This window comes from Heterocephalus glaber, unplaced genomic scaffold (assembly GCF_053883595.1).
Source record: "Heterocephalus glaber isolate CG9 unplaced genomic scaffold, H.glaber_assembly_v1.0 deba00000738, whole genome shotgun sequence".
Classification (NCBI taxonomy): domain Eukaryota; kingdom Metazoa; phylum Chordata; class Mammalia; order Rodentia; family Bathyergidae; genus Heterocephalus; species Heterocephalus glaber.
Genome location: NW_028258161.1, coordinates 10,076,618 through 10,102,754, shown reverse-complemented (window position 1 = coordinate 10,102,754; position 26,137 = coordinate 10,076,618). Strand labels below are relative to the sequence as shown.

General features: G+C 47.4%; 2 protein-coding genes and 1 long non-coding RNA gene across 17 annotated transcripts in view; 2 read left to right on the top strand and 1 right to left on the bottom strand.

Annotated features, from left to right (window-relative positions):
- Nucleotides 1–13,690, bottom strand: part of Crem (cAMP responsive element modulator) — a 102,271-nt gene extending 88,581 nt beyond the window's left edge. For 5 of the 15 annotated variants that reach the window (XR_002388396.2, XM_004861850.4, XM_021241948.2 and 2 more), the window contains exons 1-3: nt 13,410–13,687; nt 3,521–3,617; nt 1,510–1,633 (exon numbers count right to left, since the gene is read on the bottom strand). Coding sequence is in view for 14 of the 15 variants with exons in the window: in XM_004861850.4 (XP_004861907.1) it covers nt 1,510–1,633; nt 3,521–3,564 (168 nt within the window). In the remaining variant the exon portion in view is untranslated. Of the gene's footprint in view, nt 1–1,509; nt 1,634–2,382; nt 2,402–3,520; nt 3,618–7,971; nt 8,179–13,409 lie in introns of those variants that run through there. The other 10 variants (XM_004861847.3, XM_021241947.2, XM_087206958.1 and 7 more) reach the window with 9 other exon arrangements.
- Nucleotides 248–12,367, top strand: LOC110345214 (uncharacterized). Its single transcript, XR_002388397.2, has 3 exons — nt 248–884; nt 9,323–9,385; nt 12,075–12,367. It is a non-coding gene; the product is annotated as an uncharacterized LOC110345214 (long non-coding RNA).
- Nucleotides 13,691–13,773: 83 nt separating the features above from the next.
- Cul2 (cullin 2) overlaps nt 13,774–26,137 on the top strand; it is a 102,684-nt gene continuing 90,320 nt past the window's right edge. Inside the window, exon 1 of the mRNA XM_013078534.3 lies at nt 13,774–14,188. The gene's annotated coding sequence lies outside the window, so the exon portion shown is untranslated. The remainder of the gene's footprint in view (nt 14,189–26,137) is intronic.

The following is a 26,137-nucleotide window of genomic DNA, read 5'->3' as shown; positions in this document are numbered from 1 at the left end:
GCACACCTGAAAGTTAAAATGATGAAGCATCTGGTGTTAAATGATGGCTAGTTTTTCTGTTCTTTTTAATAATGTTTGGTTTGTTAATTTCCTACAGTGAACACGCATTTTTTACCAAGAAGAATGTTGTTTTTATTTGCTGAAGCAAAAGGTCTGCAGAGCAGGGCGTTGCTAGGGAGCTGCGGCAGCTCCAGCGAGCAGGAGGCCCGGTGTTGGGAGGAAGAAAAGTCAGGACCAGCCAGGCTGGGGACAGACCAGGGCCTGTTGCTTGTGGTCCCCCAGTCGGCCGTGGGTCCCTCGGCCTCCTGCAGGTGCTCGGCTCACCTGCTCTGTGCTCCACAGCCCAGGGCGCAGCAGGCACCCTAAGGACAGCCCCACCCCCCGGGTCCGGGCCAGCTCCACAGGCTCCTCCTGGTCCAAACATGGCGAGACCGGCACTGTTTCAAGGGCAGCTGGAGTCCAGTGTATGCTGACCAGCGTGGTGCCTCGGCGGGCTGTCCGCAGGGCCACAAGGTGGACAGGCACCCACAGCTCCGCCCCCTCACCAGGTCCACCGCTGCAGACCCGAGGCCCCGGCGCGGCGCGGCTCTACCAGCGGCCGTGCTACACTCACACGCGCACACTCGCATAGGCCTCTGCGCACGCTTCCCTCTGCCCGGAACGCAGGTCAGAGCTCCCATGAAACGCCCTCCACGGAGGCCCAGTCGGGGCTGCTCCCTCCTCTGCTCGCGGAACCAACTGTCACAGGGCGTGCGTTTCACACTCCTTGTGCCACTGGGATTTGGTTACCTGTGTGCCCTCTTACACCACGAGGTGCTCAAGGTCGGGAGCTGCGAATCCATGTGCACTGAGAACTGTGCCGAGACACAGCAGGTATTCGTTTGGTAAGGATTTGACAAGTTAATTAACACATAAATGTGCTGTTTCACTACCTATTTTTATAGACATAGGAATTAGTTTTAGGAGCTGAAAACTGGGAACTAACTGATACTGGTACTCTCTGAATGAAACCTATTCAAATTTGAAAACCCAGGGCTGGGGATTTAGCTCAATGGTGCCACTGCCTGCCTCGAACGTGCAAGGTCCTGAGTTTGATCTCTGGTACCGAAATAAATAAATAATTTTTTAAAACTAAAAGAAAAAAAACTTGAAGACCCAACTGAAAAGAAAGTAAAGATCAAGCTAAGAACATACAAGGAAACAGTTACGATTTCTGCCATCTTTACAGCTAAGAATAACAGCCGTTCGGATGTGGAATCTGAGACCCACGCTGACGGCTCTGTGGCCTCGTGGAGGAGCCTTCCTGCTTCCTTCCCAGGCTACGGTGGTCATGGGGTGGAGGACTGACAAGGGTATGTCGCTATGCAAAAGCAACCAGAACGAGCATCTTCAAACTCTAACCAGTGCAATGGCTGACAACGGGGGTCACAGAAATTTAACACCCACTTCAAGCAGGCAGGCCCGGAGCCCAGCGCTCACTTCCACGTGTGCTAACTGCCCTGGGCTTACCTGAGCTACAGCAGGGACTGCGGTTCGCCCAGCCCGAGTCTGCAGATGAGCAGATCTGCTCTCCACCACAGAATCCGTTACACATCTAGCTGGCTGGGAGCCCACAGTTGCCATGGCCATTTGTCTGAAAAGACAATAAAGAGGAAGAAGAAGTGAGACCCCGTCTGAATTAGCTAGGAAGAGTGAATACTGTTTGTACCTAGCTTTCCGATATTCATTTCTGACAGTTCCACTTTTTGGGGTTTTTTTTTTAAGAAATTAGCTCAGTAGGGCTGGGGATTTAGCTCAGTGGTTGGGCCGCCTGCCTCGAAAGCGCAAGGTCCTGAGTTTGATCCCTGGTACCTAAATAAAGGGTCCCATACTCAACCCCACACTTACTGAATCAAATTTTTGGGGGGATTAATATTTTATATCCAAGTGATTTCAAGGTACGTTAAAATTTGAGAAACACTTGGCTTACTGGTAGACCAGAAATGAATACAAGTCACTTTCTACACTGTGTGAGTGTGTTATGTGCGAAATGCTTTGGAAACATAGGCAGAACGACCAAGTGCCTGAGGGTGTCGCCACAGGAGTGCTATACTGATGTACACATTAGTAATACGTATATTATTAATACATATTATTTTCTGTGGTGAAAATAAAACACGCCTGTAATCGCAGGACTCTGGAGGCTGCGCCAGGAGGATCGCTGTGAGTTCAAGGCCAGCCTGGGCTACATATCGAGACCCTGTCTCAAAAACAAAAACAAATGCACACATAAAGGCCGCTATACTCATTTCACTCTAGTACTAACGCCGGAACACTACTGCCCTCCCCTCCGCTGAGGCCTCGGGGCCGGCGGGTGATCCCGCACGCGTGCAGCAGTCTCACCTTCGCCCGCGTTCCGCGGGATGGGCAGGGAGACTTCGGGCGGACCACCCGCGTCCGCTCCCGGCCGCGTGGCTCGCAGGCGGCAGAAGGGCTGGCCCGGCCGCGGCTTCAGCCGCTCTCCTTTGCTCAGGGCGCTGGCCACGCCGGAGCTGCAGGGCAAGGCTTCCCCAGCATCCGTCAGGGTTCACGCTCCCTGGCCCCGCAGTCCTCGGCGCTCACAGGTGGGTTTAACTGATGACCCAGACGGCGTCTTGCCCCCCAGCTGCCCTTGGCTCTCGCTTTCTGTCCCGCATTCCATTCTGCCCAAGACTGCGGGCCGGGGCGGGAACTGACCCAGCACAAACCTCTCCTCGAGCGCGCGGGCCTGGCACTGTGTGCAGCCACGAGCAAGTACCCGGATGGCTCGGAGACGCGAGGTGCGTCACGTACGGCTACAAATGCCCGTGACGAATGTTAACTTATGGTTATCTAAAATGTGGCAATAAATGTTTTTCTAAAAAAGGCTAGCTCCAGCTGAAGAAACAATCCTCCAAAAAGTAACAAAAAAAAACACAAAAAAACTTGAAAAATTCTACTTAACTTTCTATAAAACGCTGGTAGAGACTTTCTTGTGTTTAACAAAGTTAGGTACAAGTCCAGCTTAAGGCAAGGAAGACAATTAAAACTCTGGGGACTCCTCTAATTCTACAATTCTACTGACCTGTCCACTCCTTATCAATGGACAATTTTCTTTTTTAACTGTTTTCTTTTTTGAGACAGGGTCTTGCTACGTAGTTCAGGCTGGCCTCAACTTGCGGCAGTCCTCCTGCCTCAGCCTCCGAAGTGCGGGGATTACAGGTGTGCACCACCACACCCAGCCAAGATGGACTATCTTCTAACCAAAAAGACACCCAACACTCAGGAAAAGCCAAATATAAATACTCACTTATCCCTGTAGGGCCAGCATAACACTGTGTATGATACAAAAGAATGCCTTAGTTGAATGGCTGAACAATTGGAGTACATAGTACTATAATATATACACGTATTTGCATACATATATGGATGTTCACAGATATATCAGTAATTAATTCACCACTTTAAGCTTTTAGCTCTCTAGGTAGAACCTTCAAAAGACCAAAAAACTATATCCACCTACCTTATATTTGTCTGAACATACTTTTTTCTGCCACGTTTGCTCATTGTTAAGACATTTGCAATCAGTTCTTTGCTCCTTCTCCACCTTTTTTTTTATTCTGCAGTAAAATCATAACATTATTTTTCAAATATTAAAATCCTTCAAAACTAAGCCATGAGAAATAGTCTGATTTATATAAAACTAAAAATGAACAAAACAAAAAATCCCACAGAATAGATGGCTGAAGACAACTCTGCATTGTTTTTCTTCAATCTTGTTGATATATCATTCAGTTTTCTTCCTACGGAAAAAAATTCTCAAAACTTAAAGGCTACACTATTTCTTGGATTATTCTCCACTAAGGTGAAAGCAGTGCAGTCTATCATCAAACACTGAGCACAGCTCAGTTGCCAGCTCTATTTAGTGATATATTTATCATTTTTTAAAATTTCAGTCAAGCAACATACTTTTCAGTCATTTTTCACTGACTTAAATTCAGATACGAATCAAATTAACTCTAAGCAAAATATCAACAGTTCATCCAAACCGCCTTCCACCGCTGATTTCACACGTTTGAGGGGCTGGCGCTGCAGCCCTCGGCAGGGCACTTGCATATGATGTGTAAGGTCCTGGGTTCCACTCCCAGACCCTCCCTGCACAAATGATGTGCAGAAGGGAGTAAAACTGGCAAAGAAAGAGAAAGTAGCCGGGAGTCTGTGCAGGAAAGAACAAACGCTGTTCCTGAGAATGACTGGAACTGAGCCCGTAGTGGTGGTGCTTAGTGTGGACACTGCCTCCGGGGCCCACCAAACTGGTTCTCTCCAAACTAGTGTCCTGCCATCCCAGTAATGCTTTTGTTTTGTTTTTTGAGACAGGGTCTCCATAGTCCAGGTTGGCCTTGAACTCCCTATGTAGCCCAGGCTGGCCTCGAACTGGTGATCCTCCTGGCTCAGCCTTCCAAGTGCTGAGATTATAGGCAGGCACCACCACACCCAGCACACACCTGCATTTGACACAGAGAAAAAGACGTGTAAACCACGGGGAACAACAACATTGGGAGCAACGGAGACCATGGCACCATGTAGGAGAGAAATGACCCCCAATCTACGTTTCCTTGGTCATGCTGTCAGCTTTATTTCTGGAATAGCAGTGCACTTATGGTTCAAAAGCTTGACAGGAGAGGAGGTACTCAGCGGAGTCCAGGAACAACCCCCACTTCGCTCCCCGAAGCACCTGCGTTGGGACAGCAAGGCCTTCTGCCACCCAGCCACTGGAGCTGAAGGCCGTCCTCGCAGAGCAAAGGCGGCTGCACTGCCCTGGCTCTGCTGCGACCAACCCACGGAGCAGCCCTGGACGGCGATGCCTGCCCACCTCAGGCTGCTCTCTAGTCCCCACTTCCTTAGCACCACACAGCACTGCCTCCTCCCAAAGTTTCGCCTCCTTATGTTTTTTTCTTCAACTCACTTATTCCCCCGCTGCTGTCTTTGGGCCACTCTGTAACGAAGGTTCAGGTCCCCAGGCCCGGCACAGTAATCTCCACACGTCCCCTGGCCCTTCATCTTGGTCACCAGCTCTCCCGGAGCCCGGCCCTCTCTCCTGAGCCCAGCCCATCCAGCCTGCCAGGCCAGGTTCCGTCAGGGTCTGGGACCTGACCACAATGTTCTGGACTAAGCCTTCCTCGCCCGCAATGCTCCGCCTGCTTCTTCTCCCCTCAGTGACTGCACCTCGAGGACCCCTCCCTCCCTTCCTTACCCAGGTGTCGAGGTCGAGTGGCTTTCCGTGTGAATCTGACTTCTACCTCTTCTTAGTTGCATGACCTTGGCCAGTTGTTGAAATTATGACATTTCTACATGCTTGGTCATTTTTACTCTTATTTTCTGAAACAGGGTCTTGCTAAACTGCTAAATTGTATTGCTTGGGCTAGGCTCAAACTTCTGATCTTCCTGTCTCAGCCTCCCAGCATGTGTGGCTTAATCTCTTCTTTCTTTCCTGCCAAATCACGTTGTGAGAAGAAAGCAAAGAAACGAATGCAGAATGTCTAGTTGTGCTTGGAATGGAGTTGAGGAGGTCAGCTTACTCAGCTCCAGGAATTCTACTCCTAAACATCCCTCCCTCCACTCCTTCCTCTCCACCCTCTCGGGCACTGCAGTAATCCCAACCCTGCTCACTGAAAGCAGTCACGACTCTAAGCAGGTCAGTTTCCCTGCCATCACTCCGCTCTAACCCCTCGAAGCTTCCTGCAGTCCACTCCCTGGCCACAACACTTAGTGTGAAACGCAACATGCTACTTCCCCACCTAAATCCTCCAGGGCCTTCTTGCCCTGAAACATCCCAAGTTCTGAACATCTAAGGTCCTTGGATAGAGCCCTAATAAAGTCTGTTGCAAAGGCATGTAGACCAAGGTGTGCCATTCCTGCCACTCCACCGGCCCATGTGGGGGTGGGGGTCGGTGAGGCAGGGGTCCCCGTTTACATCCATATAAACTCTGTACACTTGGAAACCTCAGCTGCTTTCTAGACTACCGGTCGCAGCCCACATCAGTCTTAAAAGTCTTGGGATGGGCTCTTACCAGACAGACGAGGGCTGAATCCAGGACCTCATTCCCAACCCACAAACTGGTTTAGAGCTCAAATGTCCTACTATGTTCCCAGGACAGGCATCGTGGCTGTGTCTAGCTGTCCCCCAAAGCCTCATGCAGTCGTAGCTGGGGCCTTACAGAGGTGGCTGCATCTAGAGTGTGACTCGGACTGATTCATGGTGCAGTGCTAGGCTCAAGGGCGCTAGGATTAAGGGCATGAGTGCTACCGGCCTTAAGTAGCCTGGATAAGATATAAGGGGCAGAAAGAGCTGTGGTCATCCCTTGTTGCTTTGCTGTCTTCTGCCTGCCATGAACTGTTTCTCCTCTGCGGTGTCACCCTGCCTTGGAGCCAGCCAATTATGGACTGAAACCTCTACAGACTGTGAGCTAAATAACCCTTTCCTCCTTTAACTTTGGGTGTTGGATATTTTGTCTCAGCAGCGAGAGAAAAGTAAGACAATTGGCTTGGGACAATATAAATGATTCTACTTAGCCTAACTCATGCCCTAGAATTCATCATCATGTTTCAAACATCTGAGCTTTAAATTTTTTTTGTTTTGTTTTTGGTACCGGGGATTGAACTCGGGTCCTTAGCTTGTGAGGCAGGCAGTGGAACCACGGAGCTAAATACCCGGCCCTGAGCTTTAAATTTTTAAGTGATCTCTTTAAGCCTAAAAGCACTAAGAAGGTGCAACCCATTTTCTGGGTCCCCTTCTGTCTCTCTTAGACAGAAGCTATCTTTCTCTCAATAAATACTTTCCAAAAAAAATCACTAAGGATGCTGATATCATGCCCTTTATTCTACCAATTTTCTACAGAATGTTTAGAAGTCCTATCTGCCAAGGGACTTAAGCTTTGTCTTTTACAGCAGACAAACATAGTTAAGACTGTTTATTAAAGGTAAATAATAGCTTATATTAAATAAAAAAAAGAATTAGAAAATCAGGCCACTGTGTTTGCTCTTGCATGGTGCCCACCCTCATGCCATAGGGTGCACTTCTTTTCCTTTTAGTTGGCCCAAACTTGCTCTGCACAGCCTGTTTCTTTTCCTGGCTTTAATAAAACTTTGCTACTGGAAAGAAAGAAAGAAAGAAAGGAAAGAAAGAAAGAAAGAGAGAGAGAGAGAGAAAGAAAGAAAGAAAGAGAGAGAAAGAGAGAAAGAGAGAGAAAGAGAAAAAAGAAAGAAAGGGAGAGACAGAGAGAGGAAGGAAGGAGAAAGAAAAAAGAAAGAAAGAAAGAAAGAAAGAAAGAAAGAAAAGAAAGAAAGAAAGAAAGAAAGAAAGAAAGAAAGAAAGAAAGAAAGAAAGAAAGAAAGAGAGAGAAAATAAATTAATTTGCCTGCCTTGGGTGGAATAGCACACGCTAGCCAGTAATCCCAGCACTCGGGAAGGCTGAGGCAGGAGGGTAGAAAGTTAGAGCCCAGCCTAGGCAAATGAGCGACTTAGTGAGTCCCTGTCTAAAACACGCTGGTGAAGGCTTCAGGTTTAATCCCCAGTACCTCACCCCAGGTATTAGCCTTCTATAGATTTCTCTGCTGCTTTTCGTGCTAAGCCATTTATCTACTGATAAAAACTTTCTATCAACCTGGCATGGTGGCAGCAATCTAGTTCCAGCATTCTGGAGGCCGAGGCAAGAGGAATGCAAGTTAGAGTCACATTGCCCAATTCAAGAGATGAAGCAAGAACCTGTCTCAAAAAAATAAAATCTTTCTTAAAGGTGTGGGGATGCATATCAGTGCAGAAGCCTTGAGTTCAATCATTAATTACCACAAAAAAGTTAAATAATGCTGATCAGAGAAAACATAATATTACATTAATATCACAACATAACTTTGTGGCAGAGTTAGGTAAAGTAAGAAACTTCTTAGGCAACCTTACTAGAAACGCAAGCTTACCCATGCAATTTGCTCTGCCCAGCCAGCTTCTCCGTTAACCAATGCCCTGCGCTTCTGCACACAGCCTCGCCCAGCTAATGCCGAATGTGCTTCTCTGCCAGGGTCCTGCACTTCTGTTCCCACCAGCAGCGCAGCGACAGCTGCTCACCGACAGCTGCTCACCAAGTTAACTGTGTATCTCAACAGCCACACTTGCTGAAGAGTATGCTAGATAAAATGATTAATGAGAAGTCAGAGGAGATGGTGCATGCCTGTAATCCCAACTACTCAGGAGGCTGAGGCAGGAGGATGTCATTTTTCAAGGCCAGCCTGGGGAATTTGGGAGATCCTGCAGAAAAATAATAAGGGCTGGAGACGTAACTCAGTGGTAAAGTGCCCTTGGGTTCAATCTCTAGTAACACACACACACACACACACACACACACACACACACAAAATTATATAAATGAAATGATTAAAAAAGAGAGCTGCTGTTCTAGAAACTAAGAAAAATGCTTTGGAAATATAATAAAGGCAGTTTTTAAAAGTTCTCCTTTTGGACCAGATATTACAATCTGAGTTAACTATAAAACAGTGGCAAATATTACAAAAATGAAGAGTTCTTTATAAGACACTTGCAAGACAATCTAAGTTTTTGGTTTGGTTTGGTTTTTTGAAACAGGTCTTGCCCTACAGTTCAGACTGGCCTTGAACTCCACAATCCTCCTGCCTCAGCCTCAGTGCTGAGATTGCAGGCATGTGCCATCAGGCCCGGCCTTCTAAATTCTTGTTCAACTTTTAAAATCCTAAAAATTATGCATTATTGAGATAGCATTGTCAAGAAAGGCTAAAAAGAAATACATAAATTAAAGAAAAATCCAAACTACTACAGTTAGGACAGCCAAAAGAAAAAGAAAAAAAATGTGGACTACAAGGCAGCACACCTCTTAAGAGGAGCTGGAAGAAAAAGTACAGTGGACCCTTGACTTACAAACTCAATTTGTTCCTGAGGGTGGGTTTAACTCAAGTTGATCAGTTGAAAGCTCAGCCCTTCTACACAGCCTTCAAAGTCTCTCTCCTGTGTAAAGGCAGAGCTCAGTGTCCTTAGAGAGACACTGGCCTGGGATTCCTCAATTAACCCCACACAGGAGAGGATGCTGTCATGCTCCTTCCAGAACTCTTTAAGGGTTAAATCTGTATCTGAGACCATCTGGAAGCACAAGCAGCCAGCATTCGGTCATAACTCAAGACTTTGTTCATAAGTTAAAACTAAAATTCTGGTCGTAACCCAAGTTGCTCGTAGTTACCAGGCCAGTTGTAACTCCAGGGTCCACTGTACATAGAAAAGTACAAAGTATTTCTTTAATTCTAGGATGAAGAACACATTCAGCTCTCTGGAAGATCTTTGCAGTTAACTATGACATAAGGAGCAACAGTAAGTAACGGTTGAAAGCTACTGGAAGAACATGAAGCCCACGTCGTAAAGAGGGCCCTTCTCAGCTACTTGGATGAAATGTCGGGAATTCAAGCCCAGGGGTGTGTGTGTGTGTGTGCGCGCGCGCATGCCTATAATCCCAGCGCTTTGGGAGGCTAAGGCTGGGGGACTGCAAATTCCAGCCCATCCTGGGCAACTCAGTGATTTAGTGAGAGCCTGCCTCAAGAAAAAAAACATAATAAAAGGGCTGAGGATGTAGCTCAGTGCGAAGGCCTGGGTTCAATCCCCAGTACACAAACAAGAGTTGAGTGATGTACGCCTGTGACCCCAGCACTCTGGGAGGCTGAAGCGGGAGGACTGCAAGTTTCAGCCCAGCCTGGGCAATTGAGAAATTTAGTGAGACCCTGTTTCAAAATTAAATCAGGACTGAAGAAATAGTGCACTGCAAAGACCTGGGGTTCAACCCCCAGGGCAAAGAAGGAAGAGAAGGAGGGGGAGAGGGGAGGGGAGGGGAGGGGAGGAGGGGAAACTGGAGAAGGAGAAATCACTAGAAAAAGAGAATTCCAAACAGCCACACATATGGAACTGAGAAGAGATGGGCCAGGGCTGTCATTACCTTAGGAAGCAGAAAGTTCTGTGACTTTCAAAGCCTTGTACGCTTTGTAAAGGAAACTTACAGTAACTTTGAAATAAGTTTTTACACGTTTATGTAAACGTGAACTCTTGGAAATAAATATTCCAAACACTTGTAAATAGTATCTTTAATATCTCACACATGAATTAATACATAAAATGAGGCTAACATAGATGCAAAGCTACTCCCAGAAACCTCAGCACAGAGCTTGACATACCTGTTTTTAAGAGCCCTGAATCTATTACACTCACTAAAGGACCAACTATTAAAACATCTTTTCCAATTAATTTCCCATCTGCTGCTTGCTAAGTTGCCCAGCATGGTCCTGAACTTGAAATCCTCCTGCCTCAGCCTTCGAAGATTCTGGGATTACAGGCATGCACCCTCACAAGCCCTGGCCCCAACCTTAAAACTGCAGGGCTTTGACTGTTCCTTGGCAGCACCAGTGGCTGAACTCAAGGCTTCTCACTGAGCTACACACTAGTCCTTTCTTTTTCAGATAGGGTCTCGCTAAATCACTACACTGCCCAAGATGGGCTTGAATTTGCAACCCTTCTGCCTCAGCTTCCCAGAGTGCTGGGTAGCCGGGTGCACCATGAGCCCAGCTTAATTTTGGCATGAATTGCCTTGATCATTCTAGTCCACAGAAATGTACATGAAGATGCTTCCCGCCTGCGCAGAGCCTGCTGAGCTCTTACAGGCCAGCATCCTCCCTGACCATGGGTTATGCAAAACCTCCACAGTTTTGCCACTCTGTGCCTATGTGTTCTTCTCTAATTGTAATCATTATTTCACATCCCCTTGCCAGTAACTTCCTCTAACAGCCTTAGGAAGGGCAGTCCTGAGCAAAATAGGTTTTGTTTTTACTGTTTTTACATTTTCTATTTTTTGGCAGGCCTCACTGTCCTCAAACTCACTACATAGCCCAGGCTGGCCTTGAACTCATGATCCTCCCATGTCAGCCTCCCAAGTGCTGGGATTACAGTCACAACCCCTCACCCAGCTCATTTTACTTTCTAAACCTTGCTATAACAGAATTTATCTGGTAAGAGTTAAGGTGTTTCATAAGTACTGTAATGTCGAGATAAATTGCCCACCAACGTTATCTTAGGTTTTACTCTATTCTCTTTGATCATCAGAAAAAGAAAACCAAGGAAAGCATTTATTCTTAACCATAATACTCTTTATTTCGAAGTTCTCATGGAAAAAATACTTTATGTATTCTGTAAAAGGAAATTATTAAAGTATAATCTCAGATGTTAAAAACATGTTTGTTTTTTCAATTGTTTGTTTTGAGACAGGGTCTCACTAAGTAGTCCAAGCTGGCCTCAAATTAATGGTGATTCCCCCTGCCTCAGCCTCCGGAATGCTAAGATTCCAGCCATTCATCACCACACTCAGCTTTAATTCCTGTTTTGGTAATATTGAAACCACATCCCATGCACAGTAACTCTTCTCCAACTTGGCATTTACATATGGAATCCATTACTTCAGTGAAAGAAACACTTAACAAAATTCAGACATTTAAGGTTTATTTCCTAGTTCACCAATGTTGCACCCTAAAATACCAATGATTTTAAAACGGTGTTAAAAACTAAAGTCTCTAAGTGTTAAGCTATTAAGTATTTGCACTGTTCAGTTTTCAGAAGTCCCTCTAAATGGAACGGGACACCTGAGCACCTTCCTGGTAAGTCCCCGACTCACGCAGGAGTTGTTCCTCAGTCCCACAAAATGCATTTTATACACCTCTGACAACAGTGTGCAATGTAGCCAGTCGCGTCGGTGCACCCTGCAATCCCACCACTTGGGAGACTGAGGCAGGAGGATCATTCTGAGTTCGAGACCAGCCTGGAATACATAGTGAGTACAAGGCCAGCCTGAATTAGAGCAACACCTTGTCTCAAAACAAAACAAACCATTAAGCCAGATGTGGCGACACACACCTAAAACCCAGCACTCAAAAGAGGCTGAACCAGGAGGATTTCGAGGGCAGCCTGAACTAAATAGTGAGACCCTGTCTCAAAAAAAAAGTAAAGCTTTTCCTTTTGCTTCCAGACATCCTGGGCTCTGATGGGGTGCCGCACTACTGGGCACCATCACACTGTACAGTGAGCACACGGCAGCACAGCTGTGCCTGTGCCAGGCAGACACATGAGCTACTTCTGCGGTTTGTTCGAGATTACAACCACCAAAGTTCGCAACGCGAAGTCCATTCATATTGGTGAAAGCTTGCAACTGGAATGTTCCTAAATCTGGGACTTACTGTAAACTACTTCCACAGTACGCCTGGCTCAGTATTCTGGCCTAATAGATAGTTGTAGAGAAAAATCAAACTAGGGGAAACAAAATCAGACAAATATTTATAATGGTAATAATCTGAAACTTTCCCCTCCTTTTCATGAAATAACAATTCTACACAAGATTTTTGGGTTTTTCGGTTGCTTTTTTTTTAGACAGGACCTCACTGTGTAGTTCAGGCTGGCCTTCAACTATGTAGCCCAGGCTGGCCTCGAACATGTAGCTATCCTCCGGCCTCTGCCTCCCGGGTGTTGGGATCACAGGTGTGCGCCACCACGCCGGGCAAGATTTTAATTCTGCAGTGACTCGCCCCTGTAGGAAACCTAGGATGCAGTCTCTTACCGACGGGGTCTGGAGTTTGTTAAAACTCATCAGTAGAGGCAAATTTCATCAACTTTCTGGGACAATGCAAAAGCAAAACGACTAAAAAGCTCTTCTGTGTTTACACATCCGATAAAAATGTATTCTCATATTCTTACAAAGATACACAAAGGATCGCCGTCATGACGTCACGCTCACAAGGGTGACCCCGGGGCGCCTGTGACACCCCTGTATCCAGACTCACGACGCTGTGACTCTCAACACGGAACCAGCGACGCACTAACCACTGCTCATGCGGGATCAAAGTCACTTTAAAGAGCTGGGCTTAGAACAAGAGTTTTAATAATCAGCATTTATCGGCCCAAACACGGTGTTTAAATCTAAGTTCAGAGATTAAAGACGAGTGTGAGTGACAAAGGAAAACGGGCTGCTTATAAAGAGGAAACCGAGGGCAGGAGAACCTCTGGCATCAAGGAGAGGAAAAACAGAGACGTGGAGCGCTGCGCCCCGGCCTGGTCCGCACCGCGAGATCCGGCGGCAGAGGAGGGACGGGCTGTCGCCACGCCCACCCGGCCCCACGCCCCGCCGGACCTCGCGTCCGCACAGCGGAAGTGGCCAAGCAGCGACGGCGCCCCGCGACTGACTGCACCCACTCGCCGAGCCGCGGCGCCCCGCCCCCTCCCCGCCGTCGCCGATGCCCACGTAGCTCCTCCCGACCGGTGCGAGCGCCAGAGGCTGAGGGCGGCCGCGAGGGCGGGCAGAACCACTTACCGCGGGGCCGGGACTGACGTAGCCGGCTCGTCACTGGTGACGGACGCAGGAGGCGGGGACGCCGACGTACGTCAGGGCGCACCGCAGCGGCAGCCGCGGTCTCCCCAGCGAGCCTCGACCGGAAGAAGCGCAGCGGCGGACGGAACCGCGGCCTCGCGTCCGCCCTCCCTACCCGCTCCGGAGAGGCCTGAGGGGAAAAGCAGGCTCGAATGCTGCCCCCTGCTGGCCGCCGGGTCGGGCTGCAGCGCGGACAACCGAACAATTAAATGGAACGGGGCGGGGCGGGAGCGGACTAGGGCGGGGCCTACAGTGGGGGCGGGGGCCTGAGGTGCGCTCGGGGGCGGGGCTGGAGATCGGAAGCTGCCCGCCGCGCTTGCGCCGAAAGCCTGGTTGGTTACAAACTGGGCCAACTGCGGTCTTGCAGCCCGGTGGGCTCCGGGGCCGCAGTCCCAGCAGTCCGGGGCTTCAGGGACGTCCTAGGCTGCACCGCGCCTCCTTGGGCCTTAGCGCTTACTTGCCGCTGGGAGCTGTGGCCATCCCCGCGCGGAGCGGGGTGCGGCTTCTGACGACCAGCAAACAAATCAAGGAGGAGTGTTTCATCAACTAGAAATCATGGCTTTACACTTCCGGGTGACCTGGGATAGAAGAAATAAAAAGATGGGTGGAAAAGAGACAAAATCACAACTAAGAAGTGTGCTTTTATAAGACTGCGACTCCAGGCGCTCCGCATCAGCTTTCCTTCCAGACCCAACAACCCCCCCAGATCCCTCGACAATACTGTAAGTCCATAAATTGACTTCATTGGGAAAATAAAGAGCAGGATCCTGATCCTAAGATAAAGGAACGGGTTGAGAGGATCCAAAGAATGTTCAATTACCTCTCTTTAAAATAAAATAATAAATAGGCCCGGGGATTTAGCTCAGTGATTCCGCCGCCCGCCTTGCGAGCGCAAGATCCCGAGTTTGATCCCCGGTACCAAATGATAATAAATAGCCCACGCCTGTGAAATGGGCCGGGACCCTTCTGGGAGGCAGCCGCCTTTCCTGGTGTTTCCACCTCCACGAGAGAGAGAGAGAAGCTTAAATGTTTCCTAGGCCGGGAAATCAGTGCGCTGTGCTCTTGAAGGCTCGCGATCTATTTTTTTTTTTTAAGTGTGCACCTTTAAATTTCTGCTTATAAACTCTTTCCCAGGCGCCTTACATATCCTGAAGTCTTCCATGAGGGAAGTCAGCAAACTTGCAAACCTGTCCTATAGGTAGGGTGGGTTAGGTTCCTTACTCAGGTTCCAAAACCTCCTCAGACCTTGTCGTGGTGGGAGACATTTCTGGTCGTGTAAAGTGCCCGCTTATTGTAAACTAGCTCCTGTGTGGACGTACTAAGCCGCCAAGTTGGAGTAGACCCTCAGAAAGACGGCTTTTAGCCTAAAAATAGTCTTGTTTGGTGCTGGGGAGAACAAAATTCAAAACAACGAACTAAAACTCAAGCTGGGCCTGGAGGCTGAGGCAGGAGCATTGCTGAGAGTTCAAGGTCACCCTGGACTACATAGCAGAGACCTTGTTTCAAACCAAAAACCAAAAAACTCAAAGCGGAAAAACCCCACTCTCTAAAGTAGGTATAAAGATAAGCTTCTTGGCGTTTCTTAGTTTTTCTAACCAATGCTTGAATGATAAGGAAGGAATGAACCTTCAAGGCAGGAATCCAAGCTTCTTTTGGATTCTTTAACTCTTCGGAAGCAGAATAAAGAACCCTCTCCCCTAGAGGAAGAAAAGTTGACGGGAAGGGAGGGAAATGGGAAGAAAAGAAGCAAGATATATCTGTACAAGTACAAATTTCCTATGATGAATGTGATCAATATGTATATCTAAAATGTACCAATAAAAGAAAGCTAGAATTAACAACATAAAAAAGAACCCTCCCCCCACACCCCAAAGACCCTAAAGCAGTGACAGCTTTCAGTGACACAGACAGCCCGCTGCTGACACAGATAGTTCGCTCCCATGGTCTACACCTTGTGAATGAGATAGATTAAGATGACCAAGAGAAAGTACGGTTGCAGAGAGAACTAAGTTATCCAGAGTGGACTTTGAGGTGGAATCGTGTCCTGGATTACCAGAGTGGGTCAAATGTATCCGTAAGAGTTCTTACAAGGGCTGTGGGAAGCAGGGGGGAATAAAGCGGGCAGCAAGGGCCTCGGCCAGTTGGGGCTGGCTGAGATGGAGAAGGAAGAGCCCCAGGGGCCAAGGAATGTGCTAGCTTCCTGAAGTCAGAAAAAGCCAGGAAATGGACTCGTGCCTAGAGCCAACTCATTGACTTCAGCCCAGTGAGACTCCTGTCAGCTTGGACCTAGAGAAATAAATTTAGGCAAAGCCACTAGATTTGTGGTAATTTGTTAAGGCAATAGGAAGCTAACTGTATCTGGCTTGCAATCTTGTGTCCTTTTCTGGCAAACCCCAGTATCCATCTCGTATACATGTGAATGGTACATTGCCCACAGCGTAATAGCTAAATCTTGGAAACAGCCTAAGTGCCCATTGATGAATGGATAAAGAAGATATGGGGCATTTTTATACAATGGAGTACTACTCTGCCATAAAGAAGGATGAGCTTCAGACATTTCTAGCTAAACGGATGGACCTTGAGACCACATTCTCAAGTGAAATAAATCAGACATCCATGTGTAAATACTGCATTGTTTCTCTGACTTGAGAAACTGAAAGTAGAGATAAGGAATGAAACGTATAATGGATGTTGGGAAATGGGACGAAAATGTTCAAATGGGAAGGGGAACAAGGGAGGAGGGAGGGAGAAAGGAAGGAAGGGACAAAAAAAGTGAACATTGAAGGAAAAAACGGAAACAAAGCTTTTGTACGCAGGGGAGGGGAGGGCTGTATCACACGGGTGCAGATTCCCTACCATGAGTGTTAACGTTATGTACGCCTAAAATGTACCAATAAATGTTTTGCTTTTAAAAAGTGAGTGGTTTGTTGCCCAGGCTGGTCTTGAACTCACCAGCTCATGTCATCCTCTCACCTCCTTCTCTGGTAACCGGACTCAGAGCCTGGGCCAGCATGCTGGGCAGCAGACTCCTCTCCTGCCTGCAGGACTCCCGTATGCCACCTGCATCCCAGTCACTTGGAGTCACAGCACCAGACCGCCTTTGAGGCCTTTAACAGTCTAACTGGAAAGAAGTGGAGCTTTGTCCAGAGGCATTTAGGAATAAACACATACGTAGAGAACAGTGTTTTGAGAAAGAGAATGGATAATTGTCCCTGAATGTTTGGTAATTAGAAATACCCAGCCAGCACCTGGTGAACTTCAAACACAAATAAATGGTAATTTTTCTCAGGGTTTAGTAACTTCTCTTTACTTTGTCTCCCTTTTTATGAACTAAAATGAGGTGTGTTGATTACTCATGGATAAACATCCTGGGCCTCCCTTGTAACCCCACACACACAACCTGATGTTTTTATTTCTTGATTTATTAGCCACACTCTCAGCTAACAAATTTTTTAAAGGGATAACAAGGATAAAGAAGAGCAGCATACCTGGGTGTGATAGCTCCGGCCTGTAATTCCAGCTACTCAGGAGGCTGAGGCAGGAGGATCCAAAGGTCAAAGCCATCCTGGGCAATTTAGTGATATTCTGTCTCAAAAATAAAAAAAGGACCAGTACCAAAAAAATAAAAATTTAAAAATTAAAAAGGGAGCTGGGCATAGTGGCGAATGCCTGTGATCCCAGCACTTGGGAGGCTGAGGCAGGAGGACTGTAAGAGTTTGAGTCCAGTCTGAGCTACAAAGTGAGTTCAAGGCCAGCCTGGACTACATAGTGAGACCCTGTCTCAAAAGAACAAAAATAAAATTAAATTAAAAAAGAGAGCAGGGCCTGGTGGGAGGCGGAGTCCAGCCTGGGCAACTTAGTGAGATCCTGTGTCAAAATGTAAAAGTTTTTTGTTTTGTTTTGAGACAGGGTGTCACTGTGTAGCCCACTCTGGCCTCCACTCATGGCAGTCACTCCTGCCTCAGCCTCCCAAAAGCTGGGATTTCACATGTGGGCCACCATGCCCAGCTTCAAAATAAAAAATTTAAAAGGGGGTGGTAATGTAGCTCAGTGCAGAGGCCCTCAGTTCATGGAACTATTTTTTGTACTACTATTGTCATGAAAACATTTTTCATTCTAAACATAATTTTTTATCAAACTTTTATAATACAGTTTATCTGTAAATTGAATCTGGCATACAAATGCAGAAATTAATGAATTGGCAATATAATATCCTGAAGTAAAATTTGACATGTGAAAATCAAGATAGGGTAGACTTTTCATGCTCTCAGTACTGAAACATAACACCTCAGGCCCTTTGCATATACCTTGCACTGATGGTAATGCTTTTTGTTCTTTTCCCTAGTTATTTTTCTATTCATTCTTCAGAGTTTGACTTAATATCTCTTTTCAGTGAAGCTCCCTTTATTTACTAGGCTGGATTAAGTTCCTTTAATCATTTATAGGCTTTTCATTTTACTAAGAGTTTTCTTTTATACTATTTATAGTTTTAATTAAGTAATTATATCAACATATATTTAAAGCCTGTCTCCCCCACCAGAAGATAAGTTTCATGATAGCATCCACCTCATCTATTCATTTATTTATGTATTCTACTGGGTGTTGAACACAGCGCTTTTGCATTGAGCTACATCCCCACTTGTTTCTTTAAGAATTTTTGTTTTGGGGCCTGGGACTTAGCTCAGTGGTTCCAGCGCCTGCTTCGTAAATGCAAGGTCCTGAGTTCAATCCCTGGTACCAAAAAAAAAACTAGGTCTTGAATCCTCCTGTAGACTCGCCTACAGAAAAATAGGACATTTTGAGAACTGCATTGAGGAGCACTGTTTGCATACCAAACGCCTTCTTTTAAGCATGTTTTATCAATAGTAAGTACCCTAATTAGAATTTACAAAGATCTTGGTCTTTAGATTGACAATCTCTTATTTTGTAGGTTATAGTGCCCTCGTGTGGATATTTCATTGTCCTCAAATAGGACACTTTTTTCATTTTTATAGTTCTTTTTTCTTTTTGGTACCGGGGATCCAACTTGGGACCTTGCGCTTTCGAGGAAGGCACAGGAACCACTGAGCTAAATCCCTGGCCTATTTTTATAGTTTTTAATGAAGAGGTAAAGAGGAAAATAAATCCTTCATATGCAAAATTATGCTTTGCCACCCCACCTGAGCTTATATGTTTTAGTTCCACTCTACTCATTATCAAATTTATAAACAAATCAAAAATGGACGTGGTGGCTCACACCTGTAATCCCAGCACCCAGGAGGCTGAGGCAGGAGAATGGCTTCGAGTTTGAGGCCAGCCTGGGCTACACAGTTAAAAGCCACCCTGGAATACATAGCCAGACCTTGCCTCAAAAAAACAAAACGACAAAAAACAAATCACCAATTACAAAAGACATGAAGTAGGAAAACCAGAAGGCTTACCTTTGCTTTTGGAGAACTTCCGGGAAACAACAAAACACCCCGCCCCCACTCCAGCACCAGGAATTGAATTCAGGACTTCGCGCATGCCAAGCAGGCGCAGTGCCACTGAGCCAAATCCCTGGCACAGAACGTTCTGTTTATTTATTTATTTATTTAAACATTTTATTTTATCCCTTTTCCCCCTCAAGTCCCCCCCATATACAAAAGCTGTGTTTCCATTTTTCCTTCTATTTTCACTTTTTTCTTGTCCCTCCCTTCCTCTCTCCCTCCCTCCTCCCCTGTTCCCCTTCCCATGTGAACACTTTCTTCCCATTTCCCAACATCCATTATACATCTCAGTCCTCATTTCCACCTTCGGTTTCTCACACCAGAAAAATGATGCTGTGATGGGCGTCTGATTTATTTCACTTGAGAATGTGGTCTCAAGGTCCATCCGTTTAGCTAGAAATGTCTGAAGCTCATCCTTCTTTATGGCAGAGTAGTACTCCATTGTATAAAAAAATCCCACATCTTCTTTATCCATTCATCAATGGGCACTTGGGCTGTTTCCAAGCTTTAGCTATTACAAACTGTGCTGCTATAAACATGGGTGCACATATATCTCTGTGGTATGATTCCTTTAATTCTTTCGGGAACATACCCAGCAGGGGAATAGCTGGGTCAAATGGCACCTCTAGCCCTAGTTCTTTGAGGAATCTCCACAGTGGTTGCACCAGTCTGCACTCCCACCAACAGTGAAGGGTTCCTTTCTCCCCACACCCCTGCCAACATTTGTAGAACATTCTTTTTTAAAATATGGGGAAAACAATTTTATAGTAGCTAATATGCCCTCCTTGGGTGTTAAAAGATATTTTCTATCCCCTCACCACAGCCGTGTTCTCACTCTTTCTAAGACTCAGTTCTCCCAGTAAAAACAGGGTGTTCACACTAAGCTGTAGGCTGCATCACTCACCCTCACGTCTCAGCACTTTCTGCACCACACACTTCGCCCCTGAAGGAATAAAGGCTCGGAGAAGCAGCCTTCTCAGTGTGATGGAATCCGGTCCTCCATAACCTTGTTTTCCAGCACAGAGCTGTTTCACGAACAGAATACTGGGTTCCTTGTGGTTTCCTGGATCAAGAAAACATTTCTAAGCAAACATTTCCTAGTCCGCGGGTCACAGGTCGGGATCCTTCCTTTTGGCAGCGCCACACAATCACATAGGACCGGCCGTCAGGGCCTCTGCCTTAGAGCTGGGCCCCGGGCTCTGGGATCTCCCTGGGATCTCCCAGGAATCACTGTTCTCCCAGCCCGGGCCAGCGGGCAAGGCCTGGGCCCTGTCCACCTGATTGGCCCAAGGGGCGAACACTCACCTGTGGTTTCTGGTTTGAGGGCGAGGCCCACCTTCGTCCTGCCCTCCGGGATGTCTTTAATCACAGCCCGGATCTCAGTCACCTTGAGATGAAAGTGCAGAGACTGGCTCCCGCCATGGCCATGCTGGACACCGTCATGTGTCACAGGAAGGGTCCTGGCCCAGCTGCTTTGAACCAGGTGACCAGAGGGGGTTTGGGCACAAGATGCCCAGAGTCGAGCCTCCTGAGACTCAGTCCCTACACCAGCCAGGCCATGTTGAGGCTGGGCAGACCAATCTTGCAGCCGGGTGCCATGGGGCTAGTTCCCTAGACCAAGTTATCCCACAACCAGAAGAAGCAAGATGAAACATTTACGATAGAAGTTGGTCCAGCTGGACAGGGTGGTGCACACCTGCGATCCCAGCACTGGGGAAGCTGAGGCAGGAGTATCGAAAGTTTGAGCGTAGCCTGGGGAATTTAGCAAAACCCTATCACAAAATAAAAATAAAAAGGGCTGGGGATATAGCTCAGTGGTAGAGTGCCCCTGGGTTAAATTCCCAGTACCACAAAAGAAAGAAAGAAGGAAGGGAGGAAGACAAAAGAAAGAAAAAAAGCTTATAATTTAGTATTGGTTTCTTTTTCTTTTTGTTTTTTTTGTTTGAGACAGGGTCTCACTATGTAGTTCAGGCTGGCCTTGAACTCACTATGTAGCCTTCGCTGGCCTTGAACTCATGGTGAGCCTCCTGCCTCAGCCTCCCGAGCGCTGGGATTACATGCATTTGCCACCACACCAGCTTTTGCTATGTTATGAAAAGACAAGAGTAAGACATGGATATTTACGTCAGGAACCACACAATGACCACAGACTGGGTTAGGACAGCAACATGCTGTAGTTCATGGAAAACAGATTCCAACACAGGAAGGGGCAGGCAAACCTCCTGTAGGAAAACCAGAATATTCACACAGGAGGCTGGGTTCACGCGGGGCCAAGTTGGTTGGCAGACGCACTGAGTGTTAAACAGATGTCCACTGGAGACTAAGCACGGTGGGATTATGCGGCTCAAGCAACTCCGCAGTGCACATGTGGACACACAGAAATAGAGTTGCAGCGGAGGTGGCAGCGCACACTCGTACTCCCAGAACTCTGGGAGGCTGAGGCAGGTGGTGCACAAGTTTGAGCCTGGGTGACTCAGCAAGATCCTGTCTCAAAATTTAAAAAAAAAAAAGTGCCAGGCGTGGTGGTGCACACCTGTCATCCCAGCACGTGGGAGGCTGAGGCAGGAGGGTCACCATGAGTTTGAAGCCAGCCTGGGCTACACAGTGAGAGCCTGTCTCAAAACACACACACACACACACACACACACACACACACACACACGCGCGCGCGCTAAGGAGACCAGAGAGTCAATAAGGAATCTCCCAAAGGGACCCAAAGGGACGGATACGGCCTGGCATCAGCTCCTGAACTCCACCCACACACATCTGCGTGTGTTGATCTCACACTAACACCGTTTTGTGCAGCTAATAGACTGTACTATCCTTTTGCTTTCCCAAATGCTGGAGGCACAGCCAATTAGCGTAAAGCCAATGAAGCTTCAGGTTCCTTTCCGGGGCCCTCGTGTTTTTATTTGAGATTTCATATTCTTTTTCTCACTATGCTCCTCTCTCTCAGAGCCTGAGTCTGCCGTGGTGAGGTCACACTCTGTTGTGAACCTTTAGGAATGAGTGAGGAAGGACTGACAGCCACGTCAGCCCCCCGTGACGGGGGGGAAGCAAACGCTTCCCCGGGTTGGGAGGCCGCTGCATTAAAGGCTCATTGCTTTCTGGGTTGGGTAATTCATAAATATCCAACAAAGAGGACCCTGAATGAAAGACTGTTACATTGGAATGCTCTTCATAATGATTTCACAACGGGTTCGTTTCCCCGCCGTGTGGGCAAGCCGATTCTGCTCGTTTTCTGTGGGATCTCAGCAGTTTGGAGTTAGACTGTGAGGGGCGCTGGGGCGAAGTTTCCTATTTTAGGACCAGAGCACGGCTGTTCGCACGGCTTGTGTGATGTCGCAGGGGCCGCAGGAGGCTCCCGCGTCTCACGCCCGTTAGTCTGCTCTGTCAGAAGCTTTCCCTTTGACCGGCCGCAGTGGCACAGCAAGCCAAGCACAAGGCGCCCTGCCTGCTCTGCTTCAGGACTGACGCCTGCTGCGATGACGCCCTGGTCACCATCCTACAGCAGAGCTGTGCAGAGGCCTGGCCGGGGCGGGGGTGTGGGAGTGGTAGGAAGGGATTCAGAGGAAAGGGGCACTGTGTGTGTGCTCGCTGTGCCGAGAGTATGGAGCACGCATTCACACTTGGGGGCCCAAATCTTGGTCACAGAGGTTCTGCAAGCCAGGGAGGGTGGTGCACACCTGTAATTCCTTGGGTGGCTGAGGCAGGAGGATCTGCAATCTAGAGCCCACCCTGGGCAATTTAGCAAAACCCAGTCTCAAAATAAAAAAGGCTAAGTGTATAGCTCAGTGTGAAGGCCCTGGGTTCAATCCCAGGGTCTTGGGAGAATACTGGAAAACAAACAAGTAAACAAAAAGACAAAAAAATGTGGGTTCTATGCATTACCATGCCCAGCCCGAAATCTTCATTCTGTTGTCCAGAAAGAAAGGAAACCATTTGATCCTAAAAATCAAGACAGCTACTTAGAGGACTGGGTATGTAACTCAGTGGCACCTCCCCTGCCTAGCAAGCACAAGGTCCTGAGTTCAATCCTTGGACCAGAAAAAAAAAAAAATCAAAGCAGCTACTTAAATGAGAGTCAATCTGATGGTATTAAAACAGAATACAGGCCAGGTATGGTGGTACACACCTGTAATCTCAGCACTCAGGAGGCTGAGGCAGGAGGATCCCTGCAAATTCAAGGCCAGACTAGTCAACATGGTGAGTTCAAGGCCAGCCTGAAGTACATAGCGAGACCTTGTCTCAAAAAAACAAAAACAATACAAACAAAAATCAGAGAAAACGGAAACCTAGGGATAGGGAATAAATGATGGTGGGTCTGGAGTTCATAGGCATGAGAACTATTAAAGAACACTTAACATCAGACGCACCTTCCAATCCAGGAAGCTGTGGGCCAAGAGGAATGGACTGGAGGAGTCCTAAATTTAGAAGGTGAATCCCCCACAGGTCAGACTGCGTGGGATTACCACTCAAACACCCAGGAAATGGGTAGTGTTGGCTTTTCTGCCAATGTCACATTCTCTCCTGTACAGGCCAGCAGTGCCCCAGCAATGTCTAAGGCAAAGAATCCCTATTTGCTTGCATGAAATAAGGTAATCTAATAACTTTAGCCTTTTCTTTTGAGACAGGATCTGGGTATGCTGCTCAGGCTGGCCTTTAACTTACTATGTAGCCCAGGCTGGCTTCAAGCTCATGGTGACCCCCGGTACCAAAAAGAAAGAAAGAAAGAAACTAAAGGAAAAACTAAACAAGGGCCGGGGATTTAGCTCAGTGGTTCTGCTGCCTGCCTCCCAAGTGCAAGGTCCCAAGTTCGATTCCCCGTACCAAAAAACCCCCACAAAAAACAGGGAAAAACTAAACAAAACAAAATAAGAACTAGAAAGGAGGAAAAACAGAAAGAAAAAAGATTTTTAAAAAACCCAAAATGTTCAATTCAAGATGTGTCTCTGCTGTCACTGGTAGACAACATGGGGAGACAGAGTCCAGAGCCAAATTGATTAATCCCCAAAAGCTAGCTGCAGCTTCATGTTGGGGGAGTGGATAATCCCAGCCAGCCTGACCCTTTAGTTTCCCTCACTGACTTCCTGCTGACTTGAACTCAGCACCAGCATCAAGGCAGTGGAAGCCACTATATGGAGTCCACCCGCAGCTGTTCTGAGTTCCAAGCTCAGTAGGCCCCAAGATGGCTACCAGCCCATCGCCCTCTCCTGGGTGAGGTCTGAACCCTGATAACTCACCAGCTGCTCAGTCTGTTTTGTCCACTGGTGTGTTTCTCCGTGGAGGCCTCTGGGGTCATCAGTAGTCACTGTTCATCTACAGGTTCAGACTGTAGTTCCCTCTCTGAGAGTCAGGACTCTGGGAGAGAGTGCTGCTTGGTACCTCCCTCCTCCTCGTTAAAGTCTCTCTCTTCACTCTCTCTGTAGACTTCCATTCTCGCCTCAGATCCTTCCTGGGTCCTGGGGATCCACTTCCCTTCTCCATCTCTCCTCTCGGAGAAGCTCTTTCTCTGCTGCTCACCACTCTGCCATCTTCCCAGAAGTCCTTTGTTTTGTATTTTGAGACAGCGTCTCACTGTGTAGCTCAGGCTGGCCTTGAACTCACAGCAATGCACCACCATGGCTGGCCAGGGGTCCATGTTAGATTGTTCCAGCCCAACAGTGTTGGGAGCTGGGGTGGCAGCACTTCCATTCAGTGAGGAAGCTAGAAACATGCATTTCCCTTGTGGGAAGCAGCTCAGAATTCAAGGTCAGGGGTAGGCCAGGGCTCAGCTGAGGGCCTTGCCCAGTGTGTGCCAGGCCATGAGTTGCAGGCAGAGAATGGTAAGAGAAAGGGTCCTTCTTGGAGCACAGCATTCTGGGAACTGAATGGAGTACCCTTCCCTGGCATTTCTGACCTCTGACTCTCTCCCTCTCTAAAGCCAAATTGTTCCTGGCACCAAAGCACCTAGGTGAGGTCTTGGGACTTGGGAGTGAAGAGTCAGGGCAGAGCCCAGTACTCTCTGGAGAAGGCCAAGAATAATGCCCTAAAAAGAGCTGCAAGAATAGATGCCCTTCATTTCCCTGTCCCTGAAGTTAGAGGGGCACAGGGGAGGTGGAGATCAGACAAACCACCTTCAAGCATCGCAGCATAGAACCGCAGCCTGCTGAGTGCCTGGCCACAGGGTAGCATGCTCCATCTTTCTCCAGCAATCGCTTTCTGCCCTTGCAAACTCCTCAAGGAGCAGACCTGAAGCTTGGCGATAAAGTAAAAGTTCAGCCTTTCTAGGTACGCAGTGGGAGAAAGACCAGCAGAATAAGGAGTGTTCATAACCACTGGAAAGGCAGATGAAATTGTAAATATAAAATAATGTGCACTTGAGGTGTGGTGTTGCATTGTAATCCCAGCAATCTAGGAGCCTGAGACAGGAGGATCACCAGTTTGAGCCCAGCCTGAGCAATTTAACTACACTGTATCTCAAAAAATTAAAAGGAGCTCAGACTTAGCTCAGTGTGAAGGTTCTGAGTTTGATCTCCAGTGCCACAAAACCAAAGACAGAGAAAAAACAAACACAAAGAAAAAAAAGACATGGAGAGATATTCCATTAAAGAGGACAAATAGAGCTGGAGATATAGCCCAGTGGTAAGCACTTGCATAGCAGGTATGAGGCTCTGGGTTCCAAATCCAGTACTAAACAACAAAAACCTAAAAACAAAGGCGTAAAAAGATGTTCACTATCATTAGCTGAGAAGCACAATAAGCTACTGCTACACATTGTTCAGAATGGCTGGAAATAAGTGATGGCCTGGCATGGTGGTGAGGGAGGAGATGAGGATGTGGCAAATGGGCACATCATGGAGCTCAGAAAAACACTTCCAAAGCCCTGCACTTGGGATCAATCAGAAAGCGCCATCTTCAGTTCCTCTCTGGTGAAAGCAAGCCGATTTTTGATAGGACAGCCTAGGTCTAACGTCAGAACTGAGGACGCAAAAGATAGTGGCTGTTAACTTCTGCCCCCACAGACTCTGTTCCACTCCACCCTGCATAGTGCACTCTTTTTCCTACTTTAATTGGCCCGCACCCACTCTGCAGAGCATGTTTCTTTTCCTACCTTTAATAAATGTAAAACCTGGGCCAGGGATTTAGCTCAGTGGTTCCGCCACCTGCCTCGAAAGCCGAAGGACCCGAGTTCGATCCCTGGTACCAAAAAAGTAAATAAAT